Consider the following 21,513-nt stretch of genomic DNA (forward strand, 5'->3'; position numbering starts at 1 on the left):
AGAGTCGGATGCTTAACTGACTGAGCCACCGAGGTGCCCCTACTTCCCACTTTCTAATGCTCTGGGCATCACTGTTATGTGGACACATTGTTGATCACTTACTATGTGGAGAATTTGTTTTTCTCTATCTTCTGTTATCCCGGCCCTTATATCATTGCTCATAGACTTTCCCATCCAGACTTTCCTTCCTGGTCCTGTCCACGATTCTACCTCTGGTTCTTTTCTTCCTGAACGTTTTTAGCTTATGTGGTCAGTGTTTCCTTAGAGTAGCAGGCAATTTTTTCTATAGTCATTTCAAGCAGGAGCTTTGTGTATCTCGGTGGTATAATTCTGGTGCATAGTAGGTCCTCAGTAAGGCTTGCATAAATGAGAATCTCTCTTTGGTCCTCCTGGGTTTTCTCTTCATCCTGTCTTTGAGGAATTGCTCAGCTTTCTTGTCACCCCAAGGTTGTGTAAGACGCCCCTCTCCTGGCTGTTCTCCTTTAAAGGAAGTGCTCTTGAGAAGAGGTCCTGAGATCCTGGAAGAGGGTGGGTCTGGTTCAAACTGAACGCTGCCACCCACCAACTTTGTATTTCAAATCCAAAAACAGTTGACTCTTAAATAACACAGGTTTGAATTGTGTGGGTCTGCTTATATGTGAATTTTTTTCCATATGGTACAGTAATGTGAATATATTTTCTCTTATGATTTTGTTAATAACATTTTCTTTTCTCTAGCTTACTTCATTATAAGAATACAATATATATGGGTGTCTGGGTGGCTCAGTTGGTTAAATGTCCAACTGTTGATTTTGGCTCAGGTCATGATCTCACAGTTCATGAGTTCTAGCCCTGCGTGGGGCTCCCTGCTGACAGCAAGGACAGTGTGGACAGTGTGGAGACTGCTTGGGATTCTCTCTCTCCCTCTGTCTACCCCTCCCTGCTTGAGAACTGTCTTTCTCTCAACAAAAAAAGAATACAGTATACAATACATATAATATACAAGACATGTTAATTGGTTGTTTATGTTATCAGTAAGGCTTCTGGCTAACAGTGGGCTATTAATAGTTAAGTTTGGGGTGTCAAAAGTTATATAAAGATTTTCAACTGTGCAGGGCATTGGAGCCCTTAACCGCTGCATTGTTCAAGGGTCAACTTATATTTCAAACATTTTATCTTCCTACACATAATATACTTTAAGAAATGCATCTCAGGCACCTGGGTGGCTTAGTTGGTTAAGTGGCTGACTCTTGAGCTCAGCTCAGGTCTTGATCTCAGGGTTGTGATTTCAAGCCCTGTGTTGGGCTCTGTGCTGGGCACAGAGTCTACTTAAAAAAAATGCATCTTGGCTTTGGGAATAGATTCCATGATTCATCACTTACATACAACACCCAGTGCTCATCCCAACAAGCACCCTCCTCAATGCCCACCACCCATTTTCCTTTCTCACCTGACCCCCATCTCCTTCCACCCTCAGTTTGTTCTCTATTTAAAAGTCTCTTATGGTTTGCCTCCCTCTCTGTTTGTAACTATTTTTAATTTCCCTTCCCCCATTGTCTTCTGTTAAGTTTCTCCGCTTTCACATATGAGTGAAAACATATGATATCTGTCTTTCTCTTACTGACTTATTTCACTTAGTATAATACCCTCCAGTTCCATCCACATTGTTGCAAATGGCAAGATTTCGTTCTTCTTCGTTGCCGAGTAGTACTCCATTGTATATATATAAACCACATCTTTATCCATCCATCAGTTGATGGACATTTGGGATCTTTCCATAATTTGGCTATTGTTGAAAGTACTGCTATAAACATTGGGGTTCAAGTGCCCCTATGCATCAGCACTCCTGTATCCCTTGGGTGAATTCCCAGCAGTGCTATAGCTGGGTCATAGGGTAATTCTATTTTTAATTTTTTGAGGAACCTCCACACTGTTTTCCAGAGTGGCTCTACCAGTTTGCATTCCCACCAGCAATGCAAGAGGGTTCCCGTTCTCGACAACATCTGTTGTTTCTGAGTCGTTAAATTTAGCCACTCTGGTGTGAGGTGGTATCTCAATGTAGTTTTGATTTGTATTTCCCTGAGAAGAAATGCATGCATTGAGAATAACAGGCTTGGCTGGCCAAGGATTTCCCCCGTCTGCTTCTTAAGCAGAACCATTTTACAATCAGTGTTTCAATTTATTTAACCAATACTCTCGTGCTCATGTTGGCAACACATATACTAAAATTGGAATGATACAGGGAAGATTATTATGGCCCCTGCGCAAGAAATTCGTGAAGCATTCCATATTTTTTTGTATGGAACCAGAAAAGACCCCGAGTAGCCAAAGCAATCTTGAAAAAGAAAACCAAAGCAGGAGGCATCACAATCCCAGATTTCAAGCTATATTACAAAACTGTAATCATCAAGACAGTATGGTACTGGCATAAGAACAGACACTCAGATCAATGGAACAGAATACAGAACCCAGAAATGGACCCACAAACGTATGGCCAAGTAATCTTTGACAAAGCAGGGAAAAGTATGCAATGGAATATTTAACCTATACGCTCCTAGCTGAGATTTGTTCAAGCCTTACTTACTTTCTATAGTTTGTGGTCCAAAAACAAAAGTTTTTTTTTTATTCACATAGGAAATTATATTATTGGATATATTCTTCTCCAACTACCCTCTCATTCATTTGGGGCCTCCCTCCCATTGAGAATCAGTGATTTACACAATTGTTCTAATTTTGCAATCCATAAATACAGCATAGGCTCCACTGTTTACAACAGATACCCAATGCCTCCTGAACTACAAGCCATCTGTGTTTTTCATTTCTCTTCAATAACCTGAGAAATGAACACCCAGTTCTGGGTGAGGGTGGGGGTTCTGGAGATGGAGACAGTGTGTTTCCTGTTTGATTGTTTCAGTGTACACACCAGGCCCAGTGCTGCAGGAAAAAAAAAACAAACCAAAAGTCTAAGAAAGGATTGCGGAGACTGCTCTTCATGTGACTAGCTCCTGATAGGGCTGTCCTCTCCTGAATGTAGTTGCAAGTGGGTGAAAGGACATTAGAAACCCACAAGATGGGTGGGGTGTGGAGTGTTTTGCCTGCCTTCTCCATGTCAGTATTGCTCAATGGAATGATTGTTAAGCCTGCACCAGAGCTAAGAAACACTGAATATCACAGGGATAACAGACACGCCAGAAACAATAGTTTATTCAATAGACTTACATGTCTTCCTCAGTGTGAGGTGTTTTTCTTCTATTAATACGACAATAACCTTATGAAATAGTTACAGCCCTGTGTTACAGATGAGACAGACCCTCATTTGGAGGGGAGATGAGGAGTGGGGTTCAGAAAGCGCACTTGATGCTCTGATCTGGGGACTTGGGGTGGGAGTTCACCTCCCTGGAGAATAGCTTTTGGGTACTCGGTTTGAAATTGCCGCTGAAGGCTTGCTCTGCCTCCCAGCCTCGGAAATGGAAGCAGGATTCTGGAGAATCCCCGTTGGAGGAAATGTTTAAAAGCAGCAAGGCCCCGTGGCTTGGGAGTAAATTTGCTATCCACTTGCCAACAGCCTTCTTCAAGGGAAGGCTCCTAGGGTTGTGGCTACAGCCTTGCTTTGGGCCGTCCGCACTAGCCAGTCTCAGGGACTGGGTGGAGCTCTTGCGGGAGAGGCTAGAAGGGCGGCTCAGAATTGACAGCTGTGTGCAGGAAGTCGGTGCTTTGTCTTCTTCCCCAGGGCCGGAGAACGAGGCAGCGCTGCAGCCGAGCCTGCTCAAATGATGTCAAGGACAGGAGTTGGTAGACAGCCCCCTCTCTCCAGAAAGGATCAGGGCGCGGGTGGAGGCTTTGGAGGCTCCTAGGCCAGGCCCGGGCCCAGTGTTCTCTCAAGGAAAACGTGCAGAGCCTGCCTACTGACCGCCGCCTCCAAGCTCCTCGGACCGCCGGGCGACGCGGTTCTCCCACGGGAGGCCGCATCTTCTTTGTAATTCGAGCAGGCCCTGGCGGGCCGGTTGCTGTGGTAACGCTGCTTTTCCCGACTCTGTAAGGCGGGGAGGAGGGAGGCGGGCCTTGCCGGACGTCACGGAGACTGGGTTTGGGGGTGCTGCCCACTCCCGACTAATTGTTTGCCAGAAAGGAAGCCTAGAGATAGATGTTTCGTTAACTGAGGGGTCCAAGGGGCTGCATTAGTACGGACGGAAGGGATCAGGATCCACCCCCATCAACCTCCCCCCAAAGTCCGCTCTTGCCAAAGATTTTAACGGTCTATCAAAGCAGGGCGGAGGGGGAGTTGCAATTCGGAGATTTGGTCGGATGGTCCACGCCCCTTCCTCGGGTTTGATGTTTAGGCCACGCCCACCCCGAGCGGGGGCCAGTTCTAGACCACGCCTCTCCCCTGGGCGCGCGGAAGAACCAAAAAGGAGTAGTATTGCGAAATTGAATTGAGCCAGAGCAACTAACGCGCCAAGACCTGGGACGGGTCGTGTTCCGCAGGCGTCCGCCGAGGCCGCCCCGCCCCACATTTTCGGGGAGCCCTCATGGTTTTGCGCCTGCGCACTGCCCCCGCGAGCTCACGGGTTGGACGAACACACAGAGTCGCCGCGGCGCGCGGAAGGGGTGGAGCAGGCATGAGCAGGCGCGCGCGCGCCCGTCTGGAGGACGCTAAGGGAGCAGGCGAGACGGGAGGATCCAGTGGGTAGAGTGGTTCGCCCAGGTTTCTTTGGGCAGTGCGTAAGGCCGCTCTGGGCACGAGGGCGCCCATCTCACTGGCTCGCTCGGTTCCCGGAGCAGATCCGGGGCAGTAGGAGAGCGCCGGGTCAGTGGCCGCCGCCGCCGCCGCTCCCGGGGGACTGTGCCCGCCAACCCGCAAGCCCGCGCTTCGCGGGCCCAGCCGTCAGGGTAAGCGGGCTCGCGCTCACCAGAGAGACGAGCGAGATAGGAGAGTGTGGGAGGCCATCGGGGACCTGTAGGAGGAAGGGGCTTTGGGGCGTGCGTGAGGGGCAGGGGGTGTGAAAAGAGAAAGAGGGCCATCGAATAGTGGTAGTATTAACAGCCACTACCACACAATAGTAATATTCTAGTGGTTTGTGCCAGGACTTTATCAAGCACCTTATTTACTTTCTGTTAACATCTACTGCAGTCTTCCGAGGTGTTCGTTATTAAACCCATTTTACAAGATAGGAAAACTGAGGCACCAGAGAGGTTAAGTAGCTTATGCAAAGCCACACAGCTGGTCGGTCTGGGTTCGAACGCAGGTCTTTCTGGCCCGAAGGCGTGTAATTAAAAAAGAAAAAAAAAAAAAAAAAAAAGAGGGAGGGTAGAAGGAGGAGGGGCGGGATGAGTGTTGTTTGGGGAGGGAGGGTGATCCAGAACAGGAAGAGAACGATGATGGGAGACTGTAAGGGAGAGGATCTGAGTCTGGAACCTTGCGGGCCTCCGCCTTCTTGGTTCTTTTGGCCCCACAACTTTTCTTTGCTATTCTGTTTATGAGCCATAGCTATTGCTCTGGAGGCCTGGACCACATGGTTGGTTTTAAGAACTGGTTGAACTGCGGTTAAGTCCAGGGTAGTTGTCTTCGGACACTGTTTTGCGGGCGGAGGTGATGGAGGACGGCGGGCCGTGTATGGAGAGGACCCTCTTCCAAGCTGCTGCCATTTCTTCTAACTTGCTCCCACTTCCTTTTCCATCTTATCCATGTGCGGTAAAGCCTTTGTTCAGTTCTCTAGAATTGAGGAAGTGATGTTTATGGTCTCCTTGCACACTTAGGCTTAAACAAAACAAAACTGGAAAAACCAAACATTCTTTTCCTAAGCAAGTCTCTGGATTGCTTGCAGAGAAAGCTTGCCGGTGGCTTTATTTGTAGTTGCTCTTTAGAACTTGCCTGGGTAAATAGCTTTGTTTTGGAGAAGTTTATCCTATAGGTCAGCAGGAGCTCGCTCGCAGATTTTACTGCAGATCAGCATAGGGCAAGGACCTCAGTAATTCCTGTATCTGACCTTTCCTTCTTGAACAGTCTAATGCTGGGAACCAACAGGTATCAGTGTTTGTATTTTGCTTTCATATAGAGTGGAGTAGCTCACGGGAGAGTCAAGTTTTAAAGTCACCCTGTGAGGGAAACTGCATGGGGATCAGAATTATCCTTAAAAATTCCTTAGAAGGTACAAGGTTGTACATCAGGGCCATTCCGTTTCTCAGTAAATCTAGCACAGTTTTTCCTTAAGCCTTTAAACTTGTTACTGTTTCTCTCGTTGCAACCCAGGTAAAGTAATTAGCCTAGCTTTAGGATCTGTGTTGCACAAATAAACATATTTGAATGGAATAGAGTCCTTCCACGTTGTGAAGTGTGCTATGCCCTGCTGGCACTGAGAGGCACTGAGAGAGGAGGAAGACTAACCAAGGAGAACAGTATGTTTGTGATTCCCGTCTTACGCTTCTTCTGGAGCATGTGCTCGCTGAGTGGAAAGTAGCAGGCAAAATTGCTGGCATCATTCAGTATTATTATTTCTCTTCTTTGGCTAGCATAACCAGTAATCTATGCTAAGCTAAATGTGCATAAGGTGATTCCTTTTCAGCTTTCGAGTGGCATTACGTTTTGGGGTTTGCAAGCTATTTCCCCACAATTTTCCTAGATAAGGGTTTGGTGTGAGAACTCATCTTAGGTATTTTTGCCAGTGGTCTGCACTTATGTTCCCCATTTATCAGCTATATATAGCAATGGTTAGCTTTTTGAAAGCGGCTTAGCTTTTTAAAAATTTTTTCTTGGAAATGGAAGTCATGATAGTGCTTTTTAAAATTAATGTCTCTAAATTTCTGTTTTATCTGCAAAATGTAGTGAAGACACCACTGTACAAAGTTGTTGTGAGTTTTGTCCACTGTTAACTTTGAAGCAAAATCCCACATTTTGTATCACCTGTACTCTGTTTTGCATTATCTCTGAAAGATGAGGACTCTTTAAAAAAAAAAAAACATGACACTATAACACCAAAAAAAAAAAAGCAACCCCCCCAAACAAACCCAAAACCAGCCATTATTCAGACTTTTGTCTTAAAAATGTCAGTTTAAAAAGATTTCTGATAGTTTGTTTAAAGCGGGACCTAATTAAGGTCTGTAGATTTTGATGGGCTGATATGTCTCTTGAGAGTCTTTTACTTTTTAAAAAAAAAATTTGTGTGTATTTATTTATTTAGTTAGTTAGTTAGAGGGAGAGCATGAGCAGGGGAGAGGCAGAGAGAGAGAGAGAATCTGAAACAGGCTCCACACTAGTGCAGAACCCCATGTGGGGCTTGAACTCTCGAACCGTGAGATCATGACCTGAGCCCAAACCCGATTTGGGCACTTAACCGACTGAGCCACCCAGACGCCCAGTAGAGTCTTTTACTTTTAGTACTTGCAATTTGTTGAAAAATCTGGGTTATTCTGTAGATTCCCACAGTAGTTTCTGGATTTTGCTGATTGCCTTTCTGTGGTGTCATTTAACATGTTCCTCTGTCCTCTTTATTTCCTGTAAATTGGTCTAGAGGTTTGGTCAGATTCAAGTTAGATTTTTTTTTTTTGGCAAGACTTATTCATAGTGGTGATGTATTCTGTCAGGAGGCAATGGTATGTGGTTGTCTCTTTTTATAGTAATTACAGCCATTGTGATATTTTAGCAACTTTATTGATGTATAATTCATACTATAAAACTTACCCATTTTAATGTAGAGTTCAGTGATTTTTACTAAATATATGGAGCTGTGCAGTCATCAGATAGTTGAGTTTGGTAACATTTCTATCACCTCAATAGCATACCTCATGCCATTTACAATTAATCCCATTCCCATCCCACTGCTGTAGTCTACTTTCTGCCTTTATAGATTTGCCTTTTCTGGGTATTCCATATAGATGCCATTTTGATATTGCCCAGATCTATGAATTCTTTGGGAGTTACAGAACAGTGATATTCTCTCAGTCCGTATTTCTTAGCTTTATAATTTCTATTAAAAGAAACTTTCCCTCACCTCTTAAGTTACTTAGTACAATTTACATAGGAAAGACAAGACACATACTTTAAAAAATAGATTGATTTACTAGCATTCTCTAGTGGTGACCAGTGAGGTTTATTTTCTTAGGTTTAAATCCGTGAGTTCATAGTGAATTGTCGGAGAAGTCTGAATACATTGTACTGACTGTTCATAATGGTGTTTATATTATCTTTTCTTTGACCAGAGGGAGCCTCTTCAGATTATTTCCTGAGTTTTTTTTTTTTTTTTTTTTTTTTTGACACACCCTTAAGAGCTTCTTAGCTGGGGAGCCTGGTTCTAAGGGTTTAGTGTAAGTACTTAATTGTCTTCTTTTTAAGTCTGCTCTTTTCTGCTTGGAGGTCAAAGGCATATTTTTGCTTGGGTCCTTTTTGCTGCTTCACTCTTAAGGAAACGTATTCATAGTCATACCCACTTCCCCTGCAGTAGTTTATGGTTGTGTTTGAAACGATACCAGTCTACGGCCATACCACCCTGAATGTGCCCAGTCTCTGAAATGACACCAGAAAGGAAGTGCATTGTTTCAGTTAGGAAAATAAGGAAGTGAAGTGGTACTGATTTAACATTAATGGGCATAAAAATGGCTTTGTGCCATCTTGCAGGAGAAAACCTTAAACACAATGTAGAATTGAATCAGAGTCCTTGCATTCTCTTAATTATGGTCATATAGTGGAATTTACTCCACACTCAGTTTGGACTTCACCCCTTTTTGGATGTTCTTTATATGTTCATCTGCAAGTCTTTAATTCATACCATTGTGTACAGAACGGAAATGAGAAGAAATGGATTCTGCCTTTAACAAGTGTCCACCCATATTTGTTAGGAATATACCACAGTCTACTTAAGTTTTAGAGTAATTACAGTAAGTCTGTTATAATTTCAGAGAAACATCTGTTGAAGTGTAAGATACCTTGAATAAATGGAATCTTTCAGGGTTGCTGACAGACCAACAGGTTTCCCAGAACTTTCTCGGAGAAATGATGACGTTTGAGAATGACAATTTTGTTTTGATCCAGATTCTTATGGTTGCATCTACCTGTCAGGAAAGTAGGAAGGAAAGATTTCATTTTACTGTTTCTAGGAATTTTCCTCTGAATACGTATATATACTGGAGTCCACTCTTACATTGTGTTGAGTATTCCCTGTGGTGGGGTTGCCTTTTTAGTTTTTTAAAGTTTATTTATTTATTTTGAGAAAGAGCATGAGCGGGGGGGGGGGGGGGGGGGTGGGGGGGAGGGAGAGAGAGAGAATCCCAAGCAGGCTCTGCGGGGTCAGCACAGAGCCCTATGTGGGGCTCAATCTCATGAACTGTGAGATCATGACTTGAGCTGAAAATCAGGAGTCACTTAACTGACTGAGCTGCCAGGTGCTTTGGGGGTTGCCTTTTTAAAGAAAGGCCATTATGATAAGCTCCTTTTGGTCTTTTTATGATCAAGCATCTCATTGCTACAATAATAGCATTACTCTGAAGCTGAACTATACTGAGTTTCATTTTGCAGACTACTGTTTCCCCCCTAGTTTCCTCCCAGAATATACATTGTAAATCATTATCTTTTCCTGTTGAATTATTTATACTTGCCATCTTCTCGAGGCACCTGGGTGGCTCATTTGGTTAAGTGTCAGACTTTAGCTCAGGTCATGATCTCACATTTTGTGAGTTTGAGTCCCCCATCGGGCTCTGTGCTAACAGCTCAGAGCCTGGAAGCCTGCTTCAGATTCTGTGTCTCCCTCTCTCTCTGCCCCCTTCCCCACCTGTGCTCTTGTCTCTTATCTGAAAAGTAAATAAACATTTAAAAAAATTATATACTTGCCATCTTCTCTACTCCTATTGTTGAATTGCTTAGTTTCTTTATATTATTATGTGTTTAAAAGTAGACTTTAATAACTCCAATTCTGATTTTCATTGTGGTGGTTAAAGATTCATTTAGTGGTGTTGGTTTTTACAATCTAAAATCCCTCACTTCATGATCTATTTGCACAAATGTAAAGAGGCACTGTGTTACGTTAGTTAATTGGCTCTAGTTATATGTGACTTTTTGATGGTGGAGAAAAGGAATTTCTCCTTTTTTAGGGGGTGGAGGGAGGAGTCACTAAGACTTAGATGTACATTCTTTCAGGCTTTCAGAGATCCAGGTACATGTAAACTAGCTAAAGAGATTCTTTTAAAAATGTTTCCATGATTTGGTCTCTGTGCAAGTGTTGTGAAAGTTACAGATAAGGGAGTATTTGTGGTCATTGGAGGCTATTTTAGTGTTTAGGTAGTCTGGAAAGGGCTCAAAAACTGGTTTAGGGTGGTGGTTTCACTTCTGTGCTAAAGGGCAGCTTGGGCAAAAGTTTCTTCAGGTTTGTTTCTGTCTGTCTGTCTCTCTCTCTCCCTCCCTCCCTCCCTCCCTCTCTCTCTTTCTTTTATTTTATTTTTAAGTAATTGCTAGACCCAACATGCATCTCAACTGTACAACCCTGAGATCAAGAGTCACATGCTCTACTGACTGAACCAGCTAGGCACCCCAGTTTCTTCAGATTTCTTAAGTAATTTTAGTTTCTTCAGGTTAAAGACGTGTGTGTGTGCGCGTGCGTGTCTTGACCAAGATAGGTTTCCCCATCATAATAAATGGGGAATAAATACAAATATAACTGTCTTAATGTTTTAGCTTATTAAACTGATGAAGTGATTTTTTGATACCTTTGTTTTGTTGGCATCTTGCCAGTGTGTACATTTATGTGATTTCAAAATATGTTTTTGAATCTAGATCAGATCAACCATTGGCTTGCCCTCTAATAAAGTCAGCTGAAAGTGACTGCTCAAGTTTCTTCAAGATGCCTGCAGCACTTGTGGAGAACAGCCAGGTTATCTGTGAAGTCTGGGCCAGCAATCTAGAAGAAGAGATGAGGAAGATCCGAGAAATTGTGCTCAGCTATAGTTATATTGCCATGGTAAAGAGCTCCACTCTTTTTAACTCACCTTCTGCTGCGGATTTAGGGAATACTCAGTGTGAGATTTTGAAGGAAAGACTTCCACCAAAGCCATGGTAAATTAAACTTGGTGGAAGGTTGTGAAGCTTTTATGAAACCCCAAGGTAGCCAGTGGGTCTGAGAAGGATGTAACCTCTAGTATCTTAGACTTTTTGTAATGTTACTCTGTATTGACAAATGTTTAAGGCAAAAGTTATGTTAGCCAGTAGGACACATCTATACCACAGATGCGGTGAATTTGACAGTGTTTTTTTAAAAATTAGTTATCAGCATTTAAATACAGAGAGACCTCTCTTAAAGCCCAGATTTCTGGTATCTCTGGAAAACACTGGGAAGATCTGGCATGGGATTCGCATTCTTGCCTGGCGGTGAGTGGCTGGAGACGCAGATGTGTGTCACGGTGATACCAACGGCCTCTTCTAGAGGAGGATGTACCTTCTGTGCTCCAGTCCCCATTACTCATAAGCATTACGTCTTTAGCCTTGTATTTAAAATTCTCTGTGGTCTTGTTCCAGGCTTTTTACTCAAGGTAAGTATAGCAGTTGTTTTTTTTTAAATAACTGTTTCACTTCCCCATATTTGTATTTTTGTTCATAATCTAGACTTTGTTCTTAATCTAGACTTTTTTTAATTCACTGTATATGAACCTAGCATGTCCTTAATTGATCTATAGTCAGCCGCTCTTACATCCTGCCTAGGATCTCCTCTGAGTTGCTGCACAAAGCTTCATGATTCTAGTGCTCCTTCTGTAGATATCAATGAAATCAATATTTAGTTTTTAAAAATATTTATTTATTTTTGAGAGAAAGAGAGTGAGTGGGGGAAGCGCAGAGAGGGGCACAGAGGATCCTAAGTGGAGTCAGTGCTGACAGCAGAGAGCCCGACGTGAGGCTCGAACTCATGAACTGTGAGATCATGACCTGAGCCAAAGTTGGATGCTGAGTTGACTAAGCCACCCAGGTGCCCCAAAATCATATATTTCTTTAAATTATTTTTTTAATGTTTATTTATTTTTGAGATAGAGACAGAGCAGGAGTGAGGGAGGGGCAGAGAGAGAGGAAGGCATACGATTCAAAGCAGGCTCCAGGCTCTGAGCTGTCAGCACAGAGCCCAATGCAGGGTTTGAACCTACAAAACTGCGGGATCACGACCTGAGCTGAAGTCAGATGCTCAATCGACTAAGCTACCCGGGCGCCCCCCAAAATCAATTATTTTAAGATAGGTTTTTGTGCCCAAGCTTGGGCTTGTCATATAACTTTTATAAATTGAGAAAAAATTTTTATGAATGATAAATTCAGCATCCACTGTTTTGTGAAACCTAATGATGACAGACCTTTTCCTTTTCTAGGACACAGAATTTCCAGGTGTTGTGGTGCGACCAATTGGTGAATTTCGTAGTTCCATAGATTACCAGTATCAGCTTTTACGGTGCAATGTTGACCTCCTAAAAATTATCCAGCTGGGCCTTACATTCACAAATGAGAAGGGAGAATATCCTTCTGGAATCAACACTTGGCAGTTCAACTTCAAATTTAATCTTACGTAAGTGAGACACTTCTCAGTGTTATTCTTAGATCTGCTACATTTGTGCAGACTGTGATCTCTAACTGATTTTATTAATTTAAAGTTTTCTTTCTGTTGAAACCAGGTAAGGATTGGACACAGCAGCCAAACAGAGAATGGAATAAGGAATCTCAGAAAGTAAAGTCCCTCTTAAAGAACACTTACAGGTCAACAATAAAAAGACAACTCAATTAAAAATGGGCATCAGATCTGACTAGAAATTTCTCCAAAGAAGATATAGATATGGCTAATAAACCCATGAAAAGATGGTCACCACCACTAGTCATGAGGGAAATAAATGTAAATCAAAACCACAGTGAGCCACCCACTGGGTGGCTATAATGAGAAAGACACAAGAACAAATGTTGGCAAGGGTGTAGAGGAATTAGAATCCTCATACATTGCTATTGGGAAAGTAAAATGGTGCAGCCTCTTTGGAAAATAGGCAGTTTCTCAAAAGGTTAAACAGAGAGTTACCAAATGTCCCAGTAACTTCTTTTCTAGGCATATACCTCAGAGAAATGGAAACACATCCATACAAAAACTTGTATGTGGTGAATGTTCATTACAGCATTATTTGTAAAGGCCCTAAAGTGGAAACTATCCAGATGTCTGTGAACTGATGAATGGATACAATAAATGTGGTATATCCAGGCAGCGGATTATTGGACAGTAAAAGAAAGAAGTACTAATACATGTTGTATATTGATGTGCTTTGAAAACATTATGCTAAGGGAAAAAAGCCAGACACAAAAGACCATGTATTGTATGATTTTGTTTATATGAAATGTTCAAAATAGGCAAATCTGTAGAGTCAGAATAGGTTAGTGGTTGTCTAGAGTATAGGGGGGTTATGTTATGGGGTGGTGGGGAATGACTGCATACTAGGTATGGGTTTTCTTTTTGAGGTGATGAAATGGCCTGTGGTGGTGGCTGCACAACTCTGAAAATATTGAAAACTGTTGAATTGTATATTTAAATGAGTGAATTGTTTAGTTACGTGAATTATAGCTGTTTAAAGTGAAAAAGTAAAGTCAGTTCCCCAGTTAGGGGATCAGTGTTTGAATTGCATTTCTGCCATTTTTTAGCTGGGTGGTTTGGAGTTCATTTTATCTTCTGTAATTCAGTTTCCTTATCTGTAAAATAAGATTACTATGTTTCATAACAGAAGAAATAAGCTATAGAGTAGATGCTAATCAAGAGTAGGTGAAACTGAAGCCTGATAGTGGGCAAATTTTGATGTTTTAGAAACGTGGGTAAAAAAATACATAACATAAAATTTGCCATCGTAACCATTTTTAAGTTTGCAGTTCAGTAGTGTTAAGTAAGTTTGCATTGTTGTGAAACAGAACTCCAGAACTCTCTCGCAAATCTGACACTCTACCCACTAAACAACTCTCCTTTTTCTTTTTTTTCTCCAGCTCTTGGTAACTACCGTACTACTTTCTGTTTCTGTCTATTTGACTATTTTAGATACCTCATATAAATGGAATCACACAGTATTTGTCTTTTTGTGACTGGCTTATTTCACTTAACATAATATCCTTAAGGTTCATCCATGTTGTGACATGTCAGAATTTCCTTTGTTTTTAAGACTGAATAACATTCCATTGTATGTTTAGACCACATTTGTTTACCTGGTCATCCACTGATGGACATTCGATTGTTTCCACCTCTTGACTTTTTGAGTATTGCTGCTATGAACATGGATGTGCAGATAATCTTCATGACCCTGCTTTGAGTTCTTTTGGATACATACCCAGAAGTGGGATTGCTGGATCGTTTGGTAGTTCTGTTTTTAAGTTTTTGAGGATGATATAATTTTTTATGGGGAAAAATTAGGGGAGACTATCATTTTGCTGAATGTATGAGGTGGTTTTAGTGTATTTCTTACTGGACCACAGTTCTTGAATACTGCATTCTTTAACTGGGCACCAGGAGCATTTGGTAGCTCAGGAATAATTTTTTGATTGTTCATGTGCTTTGGAGATTTCTTTGAGGTCCAGGAGTAATTTGGGGAGAAGATCTGGATTTTTCCTTTAACTTCCTTTCCTTTTTCCGTTAATCCTTTTTTTTTTTTTTTTTTTAGTCCATTGTCAAAGCCTGTTATTTATACCTTAATGGTAATTAATACACAAAGGAAAATAAAAAATTCCCTAGTTGTCTTTTAAGTTTATGTGAAAAACAAATGAAAGGAAAAAAAATAGTGAAATCTAGTGGAAAAGAAGTTAACGTAATGGAAGGATCGATCAGAAAATGATGTCTTTTTCCCCCTATTTTTGTGATAGGTGGTATTATAAATATTCCTGTGTTTAAATTGATGAATGTATCTTTGCAGTGGAGTATTATGCCAGAGTTGCAAAGGATGTGTATTTATCAGTATTGGTCTGGAAAGATGGTTTGTGCTATGTAGGTGTAGAGATGGAGGTTGTTGTGTACATGGAGAAAATAGTCTGAAGGCTATATAAAATGAATTGTTAACAGTTATTTCTGTGAGGTGGTATTATAAGAACATTTTTAAGAGTATTCTATTTTAAATGTTTTTGTATTGGTTGATTCTGTTTTTCTTTAAACAGTGAGAAATGTGGACCTTTTGTATTTAAGAAATTTATTTTGTGGGGGCAAATCTCACTTTTCCATCTGCCGCAGAGATAAGATTATCTACTTTGCATGCTTGTTGGAATATTGGAAAGAATGAATTGATCTGTTCTTAAATTATGAAAGCCTTTCAAGGATACCTGTTCTGTAATTATAAGATGTTAATTTTAAGGTGATGTTAACATTGCTGCCCACTACTTCTGTTAGATTATCCACCACTAAGAAGTGAATACCTTCTTTTTTAGAGAGGACATGTACTCCCAGGATTCCATAGATCTCCTTGCTAACTCAGGACTGCAATTTCAGAAGCATGAAGAGGAGGGGATTGACACATTGCACTTTGCAGAGCTGCTTATGACATCAGGGGTGGTTCTCTGTGACAACGTCAAATGGCTTTCATTTCATAGGTCAGTTTCAGAGCATCTATATTTCTCTTTCTTTGGCAGCAGGGGATTGCATTCTGATGTTATTTTTGCAGTACTGATTGCTATCTTCTTCCGGTAACTTATGAAGCAGTTATGAAATTGAAATGGTAACTGGCCCATGTTTCAGTTTTTCAAAAAGTACTTTGGAGCACATACTGGTTTGTTTCATACAGTATTGGGTTCTGTCATATGGCTATCAGTGGGTACATTCCAAGTGGAAAGATGGAGGAGGGGAGATCAAAGCACTTGATCATCTTTTTCTCTTAAATGAATGGCCTGGAATTTCCTAGGTACTCCAAAGACAGATTCCTCTTAAGAGATGTTAATTTACACTTTCAGTACTTGAGAATTTTTGGTGGATAAAACCCACATTTTTAAACCCTTGGGTTCTCTTATATGTCTCTCATATTAGTGTGGTTTGTTAGTATTTAATAGAAAGTCGAGATTACAGTAGGATAAACTAGTTTGGAACACTGAAAGTTACTCACGGGGAGTATCATTAAGTTTTGAGAAATAAAGCAGTTGAATGCTGGGGCCTGGTAACTGCTGTTTTTTCACTCCTTGCCTCATTTTCTCTTGTAGTGGCTATGATTTTGGCTACATGGTAAAGTTACTTACGGATTCTCGTTTGCCAGAAGAGGAACATGAATTCTTTCATATTCTGAACCTTTTTTTCCCATCTATTTATGATGTGAAATACTTGATGAAGAGTTGCAAAAATCTTAAGGTACACAATATATATATATTTTTTAATTTTTTTCTTAATGTTTCTTTATTTTCGAGAGAGAGACAGAGACAGAGCATGAGAGAGAGACTGAGAGCATGAGTGGGGGAGAGGCAGAGAGAGAGGGAGACACAAAATCTGAAGCAGGCTTCAGGCTCTGAGCTGTCAGCATGGAGCCCGATGTGGGGCTCGATCTCACGAACTGTGAGATCACTACCTGAGCCCAAGTCGAACACTTAACCGACTGAACCACCCAGGTGCCCCTACAGTATTTTCTTAATATTAGTAACAACAACAAAGACAAAAAAGCAGACTTGTCATTTGGCTTCATTGCTGTTTTTAGAAATTATTTGTCATTGTTCTGCATTCTTGAGCGCCAGCTAGGTGCCAACATGGTGCTAGAGAAGTACATATAGAGCTGATTGGCACAGGGATTTGTGTGGTGAATGTCTTTAATCTGGGTATGAAGGGAGCCCTCTGCTTCTCTCATCTTGAGGGAGGAGTTCTTCACTTAGGGCCCATGAACCTAGTGAAACAGTTGGCACTGTGAGGTGTATGTGCAGTTTGTTAAGGATGGGGTCTGGAGCGCACCAGACTCTCAGATGGATTCGTAACTTGAGATAGTTCAAGAACTCAACACCCTAATAAGTTGTTGACATAAGAGATTTGCTGTCTAGAATTGGATTGGTATTTGACTATTTGCTCAGTTTTTATAGCAGTTAGGACTTTAAAATGGGGCAGAGGTCTAACACCATTAATAGTGTATAAAAGAAAGGAGTTGAAAGTGAAATATAACACAGTATATTGTGTGGAGGGCTGAACAGGGGATATTGCTGGGGTAATAAGGCCTTAGCAAATGGCCTGCTCCCACTTGTCATTCCCAAAATAATTAAACACAAGAATGGACTTAGTTGACTCCAGTAGACGAGTGGCGGGTCTGAAATATTATCTTTATTTTCTTTACATCTGCAGGGAGGTCTTCAGGAAGTTGCCGATCAATTGGACTTGCAGAGAATTGGAAGGCAGCATCAGGCAGGCTCAGACTCGCTGCTGACGGGAATGGCATTCTTCAGGATGAAAGAGGTAAGGTGGTGGGTTATCTTTGTGGACCGAGATTTGTTGAAAATTTATAGTTCTTTTGGAAGTTGACCACTTTGAAAGCAGTTGTTTTGTTTGTTTGTCATTATGTTCAGTATGTTAAATGTAGTTTGGGAGGCAAAGACACATTCTGAAATGGAGGCCACTCAGCATGCTCAAGTGTAGACATGTACTGGGCGTTCTTAGCAGTTCTCATTCTTGCAGTTATTTGCTTTTCTTCTAGTTTTTTCTTCTCTCATATAAACAAATTCACGTTTGTTCAAACATTCATTTTATGCTTAAATTCTGTTACTTATCAAATGTCTGGCAGCTAACATCATACTCAGTGGGGAAAAGCTGAAAGGGTTTCCTCTAAGATCAGGAACAACACAAGCGTGCCCCCTCTCACCACTTTTATTTAACATGGTATTGGAAGTCCTAGCCAGAATAATTAGGCAAGAAAAAGAAACACAAGGAATCTAAATCGGAATGGAGGAAGTAAAACTCACTATTTTCAGATGACATGATATTATACATACAAAACCCTAAAGAGTCTACCAAAAAAACTCTTAGAACTAATAAATGAATTCAGTAAAGTAAAATTTCAGGATATAAAATCAATATTCAGAAATCTCTTGTGTTTCTGTACATTAATAATGTACTATCAGAAAGAAATTATGAAACAATCCCATTTATAACTGTATCAAAAAGAATCAAATATATAGCAATAAATTTAACCAAGGAGGTAAAATACCTATACCCTGAAAACTGTAAGACATTGAGGAAGGAAACTGAAGAAGACACAAATAAATGGAAAGATATTCAGTATTCATGGATTGGAAGAATTAATATTGTTAAAATGTCCACACTATCCAAAGCAGTCTACAGATTCAGTGAAATCTCTATCAAAATTCCAATGGCATTTTTCACAGAAACAGAACAAATAATCTTAAAATTTGTGTGGAACCACAAAAGACCCCAAATAGTCAAAGCATTCTTGAGAAAGAAGAACAAAACTGGTGGCATCGTGCCCCCCCGCAAGCTTCCTTTGGCAATATCTGGAGACATTTTTGGTTGTCACAATGTGGAACAGCAGGGGAGACGTCCTCTACTGGCCAGGGACACTGCTAAACATTCTACAGTACCATAGTGCACTGGACAGCTCCCCTCCTTGCCCCTCAACAAGGAATTGTCCTGCCCAGGAGGGCCAAGGTTGAGATAACTCTGCTGAAGTGTGTGATATCCTGTATCTCACTTGTAACAGCCTACTGTTACATTATCCTGTTTTATAGATAGGGAACCGTGGCTTACGGACAGGTATAGAGTGTAGAGCCCAAGCTCTTGACCACTGCACTGCTTGTTAAAGAGAAGGGAGATGGAGGTGGCCGTACTAAATAGCAGCAGCAGCAGCAGCAGCAGCAGTAGCAGCAGCACACGGATCCTGCCAGTAAAAGAACTCATGGAGAATAGAAGTCTGTTCAGAAAGGAGAGCCTATATATAAAAGGAGCGTGAAAAGACTGTGTATAGGAAATGTCTTGAGCCTTTCTTTATGAAGTTACTTTCTAGTTGGGTAGATATTCAGGGCTTTAAGACAGTTGGGAGGTGCTGATATAGTAGTGTGGAGACTTGGCTGGACTCTGGGCGTGATTCTCACCGTGAGTTCTCTGTCCTATTCTGCAGTTGTTTTTTGAGGACAGTATTGATGATGCCAAGTACTGTGGGCGGCTCTATGGCCTAGGCACGGGAGTGGCCCAGAAGCAGAATGAGGATGTGGACTCTGCCCAGGAGAAGATGAGCATCTTGGCCATCATCAACAACATGCAGCAGTGATGGCGGCGAGGCTCAGGAGGGTGGGCCTGATCCCAGAGTGGTGCTTATGTGCTGACTGTTTGTGTGTACTTACCTTCCTCCCCAAGAGAAAACGCTTCTTTTGAGCAAACCGTACCTACCATCTGCGTTGACAGAAAGACTTCTGTTGCATTGAAGACAAAAGACGTCTTTATTTTAGATCCAGAAGAGGGGTTTGCTCTGAATTTGTAAACAAGTCTTCCCTATTCCTCATCCCCAAGCCTCTCCAATTGCTTCCTGCCACCAGCATCCATGGCTCATTTGACACCTTTTTAAATATCCGGGACAAGTCAGAGACGAACTAGTAAAATATATATAATTCTCATCTGTGTCATTATTTTTCTTTTAAATCTGTTGCTCATCTCTGAGGATGAAGACTTCTTGACGTGATTCTCAGCTGAGCTGAGGGCTTCCAGGGAAAGTGGAACGATGTGGCGTTCTTGTGAAGTGGGATATAGATGTCTTTTCCTTCCTTTCCTTTTTAAAAATCTTTTTTGACCCTTCTCAAGGACATTTGCTTTCTTTATGCTTTGTTAGTCTTTCGTTGTGTACTATTATGTGGAAATGAATTACTCCGTGCTGACATTTTGAAGACGAGATAATGAAAACTTTTATTAAAAACAAAATCTTCTGAATCTGTCTACCCTTTATTCATGAGGAACTCCAGAACGGGTGTTAAGTTAACCACTTACGCGTCTTTAAGTCTCTGTTCCATTGTGCCACTGAGATTTGCTGTCACATGTTTATCATTTGAAATCATTTTAAATTTTAATAAAATATGCTGGATTTGTCCCTGAAGGAAATAAGATCAGAATTTTGGACCGTAAGTCTTATATTTTCAGTAATGTGATTTCAGATGGTCATGTGTATTCCCCCATGTCTCTTTGTTCTCCCTGCCTTTCCTTTCAGCAAACCTGAGAAGTTAGGGAGATGGATTATGTGAGTACCAGCAGTGTGTTTAAAAAGTTATAGTGGTACATGTAAACAGGGCAGTAAGGAATTTGGTTAGAGTTTTCTTGGAATAATATCCCACAACGGGTGTAGGAAGCTCAGGACTATGATTTTTTTTTTTTTTTTAAACTGGTCATTTAAAAAATGCATTGTTTTTTGAATGACTACAGTATGGCCAATTTAGAAAAACCAAAAACCCCTTTGAAATGGTGGAAATGAAAACTGGTAACTCACTGAAGTGGATGAATAGTCTTGCATTTTAAAAGCTTATGAAAAACTCAATTTCAGATGATTCAAAATGTCAAGTATTATAAGCTGGTATTTAAGATGCTTGTAAATATTATTTATGTTTTTAATTTTGTAAAATAAAGATTTCTTTTTAACCACTGGCATGAAGGTTTGGTCTTTTATAGCTATTAATTACTGGCTGTAGGAGATGGTCATTTGCAGTCAGTGCCTGGAAGCATCTTGACTGTCCCCAAACTCTTGTCTCAGTTTTCCACAAGTTGGTGTGCATATAAAATGTCTCATTTTGTAGGAGGTTTTTAATGACCAACTGTGTAAATGGAATTGTCTCTTCACTTCACAACGCCCCACTGATCGTCCAGCCTTAGTGGGAAAACTAGTTTTAATTCTAGTTCCTGGGACCACTTTACTCCATTTGGTGGATTAGCTTGTTAATTAGCAGACTATAGACAAAGCGAGCTTCTGGTATTGTAGAGTTGGCTCCACACTATTTACAACCCTTCCTATTGGCACAAAACAAGGGGTTGTAAGAAGTCTGGTATAGGAGCCAATCTAGGTTTTTGCCTGGGATGTTCACATATAGAAAGAGAGGTATTTATCACTGTGATTTGTGGTAAAGGCAGCACAGGTCAGGGTCAGTGGTTCTCTTTCAAGTTCTTTGGCATGCTGGTGACTGAGCCCTGCGTAGGTGTCCTAAATTTAGATTCAAATAGGGAATTTTATCTTTGCCACACTTCAGGACAGATGTACATGTCAGGAGAAGTATTGAGATGAAGGGTTGAGGAACTCCGTGTCGAGTGGGGAGTCTGGTCACTGCATGGGAGGGATGAGAATTTATTAAGTTTTTCTTAAAGGGCACAAGTCTAGTAGAATTGGCAAAAACTTCACCTTGTATACAGATATGTGAGTGCATTTAGGGCTTTGTGAGTGGTTATCCTCAGAAAGGGATGGTCCTGTAGAGTAACCAAGAGAATGCTAATTACGGGTGAATTCAAGCCCCTCTGTATAAACTGCCAAATGTTCTTAAATTCGTGGTTCTGCTAATGCAATAAGGTTGACTACCAATGACGAGCTTAATTGTTAGCTTGTCCTGATATGCATGAGCTCAGTTTAGAGTCA

At 41.2% G+C, this 21,513-nt stretch overlaps 1 protein-coding gene and 1 pseudogene across 5 annotated transcripts; both read left to right on the forward strand.

Moving 5' to 3' along the window:
* Nucleotides 1-2,177: 2,177 nt before the first annotated feature.
* LOC128778427 (U6 spliceosomal RNA) lies at nt 2,178-2,274 on the forward strand (annotated as a pseudogene).
* Nucleotides 2,275-3,679: 1,405 nt separating this feature from the next.
* Nucleotides 3,680-20,540, forward strand: CNOT8 (CCR4-NOT transcription complex subunit 8). 5 transcript variants are annotated; one of them, XM_019464504.2, is made up of 7 exons: nt 3,680-3,991; nt 10,739-10,922; nt 12,310-12,503; nt 15,368-15,529; nt 16,130-16,274; nt 17,244-17,354; nt 19,030-20,540. In XM_019464504.2, the coding sequence occupies exons 2-7, from the start codon at nt 10,806-10,808 to the stop codon at nt 19,177-19,179; spliced, it is 879 nt and encodes a 292-aa protein (XP_019320049.1). In that variant the 5' UTR covers nt 3,680-3,991; nt 10,739-10,805; the 3' UTR covers nt 19,180-20,540. The 5 variants fall into 5 exon arrangements, with proteins under 5 accessions (XP_019320049.1, XP_053763031.1, XP_019320048.1 ...); XM_019464503.2 differs by lacking the exon at nt 3,680-3,991 and adding an exon at nt 4,081-4,869; XM_053907056.1 differs by lacking the exons at nt 3,680-3,991; nt 15,368-15,529 and adding an exon at nt 4,069-4,869.
* Nucleotides 20,541-21,513: the final 973 nt, after the last annotated feature.

The sequence above is a fragment of the Panthera pardus genome, unplaced genomic scaffold, assembly GCF_024362965.1.
Source record: "Panthera pardus isolate Hobbes unplaced genomic scaffold, ASM2436296v1 HiC_scaffold_2, whole genome shotgun sequence".
Classification (NCBI taxonomy): Eukaryota; Metazoa; Chordata; class Mammalia; order Carnivora; family Felidae; genus Panthera; species Panthera pardus.